The sequence below is a fragment of the Pteropus alecto genome, unplaced genomic scaffold (genome assembly GCF_000325575.1).
Source record: "Pteropus alecto unplaced genomic scaffold, ASM32557v1 scaffold25, whole genome shotgun sequence".
Classification (NCBI taxonomy): domain Eukaryota; kingdom Metazoa; phylum Chordata; class Mammalia; order Chiroptera; family Pteropodidae; genus Pteropus; species Pteropus alecto.
This window is the reverse complement of record NW_006441955.1, coordinates 686,137-696,204: the sequence shown is the minus strand read 5'-3', so window position 1 is coordinate 696,204 and position 10,068 is coordinate 686,137. Positions and strand designations below refer to the sequence as shown.

General features: G+C 45.0%; 2 protein-coding genes across 5 annotated transcripts in view; one reads left to right on the top strand and one right to left on the bottom strand.

Annotated features, from left to right (window-relative positions):
• LOC102893027 (cytochrome b-c1 complex subunit 6, mitochondrial) overlaps window positions 1-1,166 on the bottom strand; it is a 14,855-nt gene extending 13,689 nt beyond the window's left edge. For both annotated transcript variants that reach the window (XM_015595118.2, XM_006919150.3), the window contains exon 1: window positions 964-1,166. Coding sequence is in view for 1 of the 2 variants with exons in the window: in XM_006919150.3 (XP_006919212.1) it covers window positions 964-1,017 (54 nt within the window). In the remaining variant the exon portion in view is untranslated. The remainder of the gene's footprint in view (window positions 1-963) is intronic.
• A 130-nt stretch (window positions 1,167-1,296) lies between these two features.
• LRRC41 (leucine rich repeat containing 41) overlaps window positions 1,297-10,068 on the top strand; it is a 17,952-nt gene continuing 9,180 nt past the window's right edge. The window contains exons 1-3 of one of the 3 annotated variants that reach the window (XM_006919147.3): window positions 1,297-1,658; window positions 5,323-5,409; window positions 6,042-6,112. In XM_006919147.3, coding sequence (XP_006919209.1) covers window positions 1,460-1,658; window positions 5,323-5,409; window positions 6,042-6,112 — 357 coding nt within the window. In that variant the 5' untranslated portion in view covers window positions 1,297-1,459. Of the gene's footprint in view, window positions 1,659-2,055; window positions 2,359-2,458; window positions 2,719-5,322; window positions 5,410-6,041; window positions 6,113-10,068 lie in introns of those variants that run through there. The other 2 variants (XM_015595115.2, XM_006919148.3) reach the window with 2 other exon arrangements.

The following is a 10,068-nucleotide window of genomic DNA, read 5'->3' as shown; positions in this document are numbered from 1 at the left end:
AGGCTGACTCCATGTCTCTCTGGTCCTCTTTCTGAAAATAATAAGACTAGGAAAAATTATCAGATTAATTAGTTTCCAACTATTCTGAACCCATAAGCACAAAATTGCTGCCCTGAAGTGGCCAGAGAACAGAATAGATAGGAAATGTGATTGGAAACAAAAGCTAGTTGGCTTCTGTAAAGCTGTGTAGCACTGTGGCTAAGTCTTAAATCTGGAACCATGCTGCTTGCTTCAGTTCCTGGCTCCACCATATGAGCTGTGTGTCCTTAGGCAAGATATTTAACTTCTCTATGCTTGTTTCCTCAACTGTAAAATGGCAATAGTACCTAATACCTCAAAGGGCTATTGTGTGGCTTAAGTGAATTAGTACACATAAAGCACCTGAAATAGTAAGTAGCCAATAAGTAATCATTATTATATTGTCATTCTTACTCTGGTAAAGAGCACGCTCTTTCATTACAGAATTATACTGTACATTCCCACACTGTCCCCAAAGATACCTCCCCCCAACCCCCACAAAGAAAAAAGCCCCACATTTTCACAGGAGCTAGAGTTAAGGACAGATTGCTGGAAACTCCGTAAAAGATGTGGCAGGAATTCCAGACCTGAGCTGAGGTGAGGGCTAGGGTTGATCGCTTGCTTCCCAAACCTGACAAACCACGGACTCAGGACACCCGATTGACTAAAAATATAGATACTGGTTTTTACAAAAGTTTGGTCAACAGTGTTTTCGCTCTTATTAAATCTCCATCATATTCATAGAATGGGGAAGTCGAGGCCCAGGAAAGACTAGTCATCTACTTGCCCAAGGACACTCGACGAATTCTGGGGAAGGGTAGAGGGAACTAGGTCCCCTGACCCTGAAAACTAGTGGGCAAAGCAGGGCCAAGAGGGCCCCGGGCGTGTTTTAGCGGGCTAGGTCCTGACCCTCGGCAGAGGATCGAGGCGATCGCCTTGCCTTACCTCTTTGGGATCTCCAGACCCAGTCAGCATCTTTCGCTCGTCCTCCAGCCCCATGTCCCGCTACAGTTCTGGATTCAACACCAGCAGTAACACCGGCACCTATTCCACTTCAGGATCAAGAAGGACTTGTAAGGGTCACTCGGCGGATATCCGGCGATCTGGCCGGAAGTGCGGCAGACTCGTCGTAGTCGCGAACACACTCTCCGATTGGCATGTACTACCGTCCACAGGCAAGGTATAGGGGTGGCTCGTATTTGCACCTGAGGAAGATTTGCTAAGACATATCCCTTTAGTCACGCCAGACCCAAATATGTTGACCTATGCATTTATTTAAATATTTTCTTCTAAGAGACTTAGGAACTATGCGTATTTATTCTCCGTTCTTTTAGCGTAGTTCCCATTCTTACCCACATTGCTGATGAAACCGTCCTAACTGCTGACCTTTTCAAGATGGCGGTCCGCGGCTGCCACTCTCGAGCTCGCGCACCTCCCCAAGATGGCGGCGCCCGAGGCCTGGCGCGCCCGGAGTTGCTGGTTCTGTGAGGTAGCGGCGGCAACGACCATGGAGGCCACGTCCCGGGAGGCGGCGCCAGCGAAGAGCTCGGCCTCGGGCCCCAGCGCTCCCCCCGCCCTGTTCGAGCTGTGCGGGCGGGCCGTGAGCGCCCATATGGGGGTTCTGGAGAGTGGGGTGTGGGGTAAGTCTCGGGGTGAGGGGCTACCTCTGGCAACGAGCGGAGGCGGCCCAGCGGCCGGGGGGCGCGGGGGGCGAGGCCGGGAGGCCCGGGGCAAGGCCCAGCCCCGGGCACTGGAAGACAGACCGTGGAGTGGGAGTGTGAATTCCTTGACTGAACGGGCTGGGCAGAGTAAAGACAGGGCGCAAACCGGCAGGTGGACCCGCACCAAGGCCTGGCTGGGGGTCGCGGGGGGCGAGGCCAGGAGGCCCGGTCTTGGGCGAAGCCGTCCGGGCCCGGACTATAGAAGCTGGACTGACGGACTGGGCGGTGGACACCCAACTGACACTCGGGCTGGACGGGGCTGGGGAGTCTCGGATGTCGAGCGGACAGGCAAGGATGTCCCGGCTGTTTGGGGGCGGGGGCCGAGGTTGAGAGGCCCGGCCTAAGGCAAGGAGGCCAGGCCCGGGGCCACCCAACCTGACTGACGGTGCGAGGCCTCTGGTATCTGCCTGACACTCCATGGGTGTCGAGACCCCGGAGGCCAAGCCGGTGGGCGAGGGTAGCCCAGTGGATTGAGGAACGAGGGAACGGGGCTAAGGGAAATTTCGGCCGAAAGGCTTGGGGCGCCGAGGCCTGTCTGACCGCCCGGGGCTGAAGGGAGCGAACTAACGACCGGGGGCCGCGGGTGCCAAGCTAATTGAGCGACGGACTGACGGGCAAGGTAGGGAGCACTGGAGGCCACTCGGATTGGCCTGAGCAGCGAGGAAAGGTCCGAGAGCGGGTGAAGGGAGGCACGAAACCGATCAGCGATCGAGGGAGGCTCGAATGACGGACAGGCGGGAAGGGCCAAGGAGGCCCCAGGCGGGGCCACGGCCCGGGGATTTCGGACTGGGAGGGGGCGCGTCGCCACTAGGAGGCCTTGGTCCGAGTAGGAGTGAAAGGAGGCCCCAGGCCTGAGAGCGGCCGGGACCCACAGGCCCAGCTCCGGCTCTGGTGGAGGGCGCCCAGGCTGAGCAGCAAAGGGAGGCGGCCTGGGTGCTGGAATGAGGGGCCAGGGAGGGCGAAACGATCAGCCCAGCTGGTGAGCCGGGGAGCACCGCGGGCTGGGGCGGGCCGGGTAACGGAGGAGAGGAGGCCTGCAGCCCGATGGGCACGAGGAGGCCGGGCCGCGGGATGGGCACTGCCTGTCGCAACCTGGTCGCTGATGAGGAAAACTCGGGTCGGCATCATGAGAACTAATAGAGTGAGAGGAAAGTGAGGGCCTCTGCAGGGTAGGCCTTCCCGCACAGAGGACAAGGGAGGCCTTGGGCCTGGCAAACTGGTGGTGTGAGGGGGTGGGGTCCAGAAGCCAGGGCTAAAGTTGGGTGAGGAGATCACAGGCCAGGCCCAGGGCCCAGAGAAGGGGGAGGGGTAGCAAAGGCGGCCCTGGGTCTCGTTGGGGTAGGGTGGGGGGAGGGGGGAGGGGGTTATAGAAGGCCTCAGGAGTGGTGGTGGTGTCTTTGCCAGGAGGAAGGCCCTAGTAAGGTCAGGAATGAGAGAGAGCTTGAGGTTCTGGAATGAGAGTTTGGGTTGCACTATGAGGAGGGATATGGAAAAAAGGAGGCCCAGGAGTTTGGGGGGTTGGGCCTCTGGGAATAAGCTCCAAGGCTGTGGAGAGTGTTTAAGGAGGCCCAGGGATTTGGGAAGGCCCTTAATGTGGTGGGGATAGGGCACAGATCCTGGAGAGGCCGAAGTGTCTTCATGTACTGGGGAAAGACTTAGACTATCTCAGTCCTGATGGGGGGAGGGGATTGTGGAGGCCCTATGCCAACAGCTAAGAGAAGGGTCAGGCCGACCTGGGGGAATGGGAAAAAAGTCTAAGTGGAGCTGGGCAGGGGCTCAGAAAAGTCCTGGGGAATATGGAAGAAGGCAGAGAGGATTTGATTGTGCCAGCCTGTAGCTTCTAGGATGATAAACCTGGCTAAGAGGAAAGAGGACTGGCTATGGAGACCCCAAGTTGAGAAAGGGAAGCATTGAAGGTGTAAGCTGGAAAGAAGCAAGGAAGAGCTTGGCTTAAGAAACATGGAGAAAGGAAGAAAGGAGTTTGTGGATAATAGGGGATGAGAATCACTCTGGCTGTGAGAGGGGATGGCTAACCAGAGTGGAGCAGATTGTAAGGACAGAGGAGGAAGAGCTCCCACGGGCCCAACCCAGGAAAACAGTCACACAGCAAAAGCTGAATCAAATTAGGCCTTTTAGAAGAGCCAAGTAAGAGGCCTGCTAAGCAGTGCTCTTTTGGAGGAAGGTCTCAATGTGGCCTAACAGCCAGAAAAGGCTTCCTGGAGGTAGTAGACTGGTTTTGTTTTGTGTAGGGAGAGGAGGGGAAAGTGAGTAGAGGCAGCAGGAAAATATACAGTTGGGATACTTAAGTAGAATAGGTATGATAGACCTTGAATGCCAGGATATGGAGCTTAGACTTTATCTTGAATGCAGCAGAGAGCCTTCATTAATGTAATAGCATAGGGAATTAGTGCTTTCATTCAGCAGGTACATTGAGTACCTACTATGTACAAAGAATTATGTTAGATTCTTGGATAGCAGGATTCAGTTATTCCACAAATAAAGATAAAGAGATCCTGGAATGGAAGTTTTGAAAGATTATCCTTAGATATAGTATACTCCAAGATCTTAGACTTATTCTTGGCTGGACAGAGATGCTATTGACACGATAAGAATAATCATCAACATTTAGTGAGCTTATTATGGCCAGGCATGGTCTTAAAAAAAATTACAAGCATGATCTCCTTTAATTTTTACAACAATGTTATGAGATATTCATTATTATATCCATTTTAAAATTGAGGAAATTTAGCCTTAAGGACGTTAATTTGCCCGAGAATTCACAATTACTAAGTGGTACAATCAGGATTTTACCCAGTTTTGTGCAACTCTAGAGACTGTACCATTTAGCCATGAAATTGCAATGCCTCTCAGATCTTGGGAAGTCAGCAAGCAGGTTTGCTTTTGAGTTATATTGAATTTAGAGTATAATGCTTAAGTATTTCTGTTCTTCATAAGAAAGTGCTAGTTCAGGTTATAGTAGCAGCCCAAAGGATGGAAGTCGCCAACCTGGAAGAGTGGGAAGGGAATTCAGGAAAGGCTTAATAAAGAACATGTGATACTTGAAATATGAGTAGTTGATAAGCTGAAAGTGGCAAGGATATTCCTGGTGGAGAGAACAGCATGACAAAGTCAATCTCATGCACAGAGGCAGAAAGCAGTGTAACATTAGATAAATGAAAAAAGTAGTTTAGTGTAGCTGAAGTGTAGGAGGCAGAGCAGGCAGCTGGAGAAGTTAGTGGGGCCTAGATTATGAAGGACTTTCTTATCACACATATTCAATAGGACCTTTTAAATACAGAATAGTTCATTATGCTAGGCAGAAGTGAACTGACCAGCTCCTAAATGAGCATATCAATTTGCTTTGTGGAATTACCTCACCCTTATAGATGTGTGTGGCCCTGAAATTCCAGCTACCAACTAAGTAGCTGAAGATAAGTGGACCAGAGTTTAAATTAGATTTAGATTAACTTCTATAGGTTCCATTTGTCAAATGAGAAGTCTGCCCTTCTATTTTCTTTTCCAATAGGATAATTAATGTTTGGAATCCTTGAAGGAAAAAAATTTTGTGTTTTGGTTTTTGTAGCCCTCCCAGGCCCAATACTTCAAAGCATCTTACCTCTGCTCAATATATATTACTTGGAGAGAATTGAGGAAACTGCCCTCAAGAAAGGTGAGTGTCTTTCTGTCTCCTTCCCAGTCAGTGATTTATAAGCAAGGGACCGTAATTTTCAGGTTAATGTTACACCTGACACCTGCATGCTTTTCAAGAGTACCCTCACACCTACTTTCTGATTCCTCACGGTGTCCTGTGAAACACAAAGCAAGTATATCATCCCTGTTGTACTAATAAAAGTGAGACCACAAATGCACCACAATTAATAGCAAAGCCAGACTAGAACCCAGATTTAAATCTTAGCTTTTCTATTTTAGCAAGCTGCCTCCCAAACCCCTCTTTGGACACATCTGTTAAGAGATAATATTTATCTAACCCTGACGTGCCAAATACTGTCCTAGGCACTTTACCTGGAGAAACTTATTTAATCTTTTCAACAGTTATATGAAATAGCTATTATCAACTACATTTTACAGATATAGAAACTGAGGTACAGAAAAGTTAAATAACTTGCCCAAGGCTACACAACTAGAATGTGGTTTGCTGATAATTTAAACCCAGGCAGTATATCTTTAGAGCTCTTTACGACATTGCCACATTGCTCCTGTGAACCCAGAGAAGATCAACATTATAAGGCCATTGATGATGGCCAAGGAGCAGCCAAGTAAATGTGATATTTCTCCCTACAGGCCTCTCCACTCAGTCCATCTGGCGCCGACTATGGGATGAGCTGATGAAGACAAGGCCTTCCAGTCTGGAAGTAAGTTAAGGCACCAGCTAGAATTCTGGCCTGTCTTTGCACAGTGAAAGCAGGAGTTGCACACAAACATCAGATGGGTACTGGTAAAGTGCAGGGGCAGGATGGCATGAATTTGGGAGGAGAGCTCTGATGGCTTATTGTAAGGTGCTTTACCATTTGGCATTTGTCACTGACTTGCTTGCTAACCATGTTTGCAGGTGACAAAAAACAGGGAAAGGTAGTGATCACAATGGATGGCAGACCCCGGATTCATAGAGGTCTTCACAGGGCTGGAGCAATGGTCAAACTTAAGATGAAATTTAACAGGATAAACCAGCTCTTCACTTGAGTCTAAAAAATTCCAACTGCATGACATCAGGGTACGGGGTGGATAGGTCTGGCTTAACAGCAGCTTTTGTAAAAAACGATTAAGGAGTTTTAGTCTACAGTGTGCTAAAGCCACTCCTGTAAAGACTGTACCCTGAGCCATATGAATTAATGTAACTATAATATAGTCCAGAGGACAAGGGAGATCATAGACCTGCCTGGTTCTGCAGTGGTCAGGCTACTCCTGGAATATGGAGAAAGACGTCAAAGCCACACCAAGTGAGTCACATTTGGAAGACTGGAGAAGTTTTTCCTGAAAAAGAGAAGACTTGGGGAACATGAACTGTCATGGAATATTTGAATGGTTGTCTCATGAAAAAGGGATTAATAGACTTGTTTTGGGTGGAAGCTAAGGGAGGATAATTTTTACTAAACTTAATGTAGAAATTTTAAACTCTGAGCTTATTGGTAATGAAACAAGCTAATTCCAATGGTAATAAGCTTTCTATCTCTAAATGTTCGGACAGATCCAGGATAACCACAATTCAAGGGTATTGTAGAGGAAATTAAGCATTGTAAGAGATTGGACAAGATGACTTCTAGGGCTCCTTTTACCCTGAAATTCTGTTATCCATTGATTCAGATATAACTCACCAGAGCTCTCATGTATGCAGAATTTCTTTTGCTGCTCCATAAGTAGGTGACAGGACAGATTGAGTTCAATAAACATTTCCTAAAACTTACCACATACCGAGGTCTTAAGCTAGATCCCAGAAGTACAGACACAGTCCCTAACCTTAAGTTTAGTGGGGGAAATCTGCAAATACATCATGTATGGTAGAATAAGTGGTGTGATAGAGTAGCAAGGAGGCCGAAGGTGAAGGGAGCAAGAAAATCTTTCCTAGGAAGGAGTATTTGAACTGGGCTTTATATGGTGAATGAGGCCAAATGATAAGAAAACAAGCTCTTATCAGAAATTAGAGATTGACTTTCTGGGATGCACTGGGTTCAGTAACATTCAGCTCCACATCCTTCAGCTTTTCCACTTCCAGATCTGGACACAACCCATGGAGTTCAGTGTGGTGACACTAAGGCCCAACAAAATCTTCAGGCACTATATAGAGAAGTTAGGCCTTATGAGGAAGCGAAGTTAACACCAGAATATTAGAAAACAGTAACGGCTTCCTGCAGCCTTTAAAGAAACATGAGATTCACTGTGTCCCAGTGTTTCCCAAGAAGTACGGTTGACTAGTCAGTGTTGGAGATACAATATCTTTGTTTTTGAGAAAGCTTTTTTCTCAACACTATCTCAAGCTTCCTGGAAAAGAATGTCTATTTGTTATCTTGTTTTTCTTGTCTCAGAGCATTTCAGAACATTTATGAAGCCCTAGGCTTGGTGACTTAATAGTCACCTAGAAAGAGGTCCTGACTTAGAGCATATCCATTCCAGAAGGTGTCTTATTCTGCTTCCCATGTTTGCATGACAGTAACCTTCACTTCATTTATGATTCAATAACTTATTGATTTCCTACTCAGTTCCAAGCACTATGCTAGGTTCTAGGGATACAATGGTGAGCAAGATAGACGTAGCCCCTGACTGCTTGTAAAGCAATAGTATTTCTGTGTAGTACTAGTTTGTATGTATTAAGAGATCTGTAGAATAAAATAGATATTCTGGAGACAAAGCAATTTGTAAATGAAAGATTATTCAATAAATGGTTCTGTAATAATTGGTTAACCATTTGGAAAAAATAAAGTTAGAGCCTTACTTTACAGTATACTCAAATAATTTCTATATGGATTAACGATTAAATTGTAAAAAAGAAAAGCACAGAACAACTAAAAAAAGAATAAAGGTGACTGATTATCTAATCTCAGGATGGAGAATGCTAATTATTAAGTGGGCAGGACCAAATTAAAAAATATGGACATACTTGACCATATGAAATGCCAACACTATACAATCTAAAAGGTACATAAACTGGGAAAGAATGTTTGTAACAATATTTGAAAAAAAGATACAGAGAATAAGACAAAGGCGAACATCCCAGTAGAATAAAATGAGTAAAGATTTGGATAAGTTATAAAATATACAAAAATCTCCAGCAAAGTGAAAAATGTTCAATCTCAATAAAAAATGGGAAAATAAAATTGTACCTCTTATATTGTAAAGTCTTGTTTTGATTTGGTTTTAAAAAATAATTCCTTTTAAAAAGGGTAAAATTGCATTACTGTTGGTGGGAGCAGAAATGTTATAACTTTCTTGGTGGGCAATCTAGTGATAATTGTCAAGAATCTTTAAAATAGTCAAATCAAATTCTTTGAATAGAAATTCAACTTAGAATTTATAATACATAAAAATTGAGATACTCATGAGGATTTCCAGATGTTCATTACAGAAAAGTTTAATATCAAAAAGCTAGAAACAATTTAAATATTCAATAATACAGGAATTATTAAATATAATACATCCATATTTTTAAAATATTAATAGTCATATTTCAAAAATACTTAAATACATGGTGGTAAAAATATTTAGTAATATAGTGCTATAATATTAAAAAAAACTAGCCTTTGAAACTGTTCAGAATTGTTTCAGCGTTATAAAAACAAGTATCTAAAGCTATTCACATATATATACTCCAAAGAGTTGGTTTCCACATGATTTTTGACTTGCTTCTTTATCTTTCCACAAACAATATTTCTATTAGAAAAGCAACAGTGGCTGGTAGTTTATATGAATATTTGCTGGCTCTAACAGTTTAGTACAAGAAAATATTTAGCCCTCCCTAGTTTGTATACACACACTTCTTCCTCCCCCACCAATGCCTGTGCTGCCACCCCATTGTAGATAGGCCAGGGTTTGTTGGTAGGTAATTGTCATTTCACTTCTTTGGTGGTGCCTCATTTCCCCTACTGTCACTCAAAAGGAAGTATTTAAACCACTTTGCGTTGTCTGAGTTATAGTGTACAAATCCACAAAATGAGTGGCTTGGACTAGATCTCTGAGGTATTTTTCAGCTCTGAAGTTTTAGCAGATTGTTCTAAAACAAAATGCAGTGAACTGCTGTCTGCTCATGCATTAATTCATGAGGAAAAAGCCATTTAGATAGTTGTCATAACTAACTTTACAGTCATTTAATCCTCACAACTCTGATGCGGGTGTAGTATCTTCTTCACTTTACAGATGATGAAACTGAGGCAGAAGGAGGTGAAGTGACTTGCCTAAGGTTAGTTTGTGAATGGCAGACCCAGGATTCAAGTCAAGGCAGTCTAGCACTGGAGTGCATGCTTCTAATCACCGTCATGCAGCTCTCACTGTAGTTATCATGTCGCAGTGTTCCAATTTCAGATAGTGTCTTCATCGACCAATAAAATGTCTGAAAAAGCCCAGTATTTAGTTATCTGAACTATGTATTTCGTATGCCTCATGGTTAGAAACAGCCACGATATCTTGGTTCACATCTTTGTCCATATTTTAGACCCAGCTCTATAATAACCATCTGACTATCTCATTTGTGAAGTTGAAGTCTTGTTAGGGATACCTGCCAGTATTTTTCAGGGCTGTGAGTGTGGGCCATTGAATGCATAAGAAAAGTGCTAGAGTAAGGTAGGATTTGAAGGATTCAGGAATACCCCCTCTCTTTCCC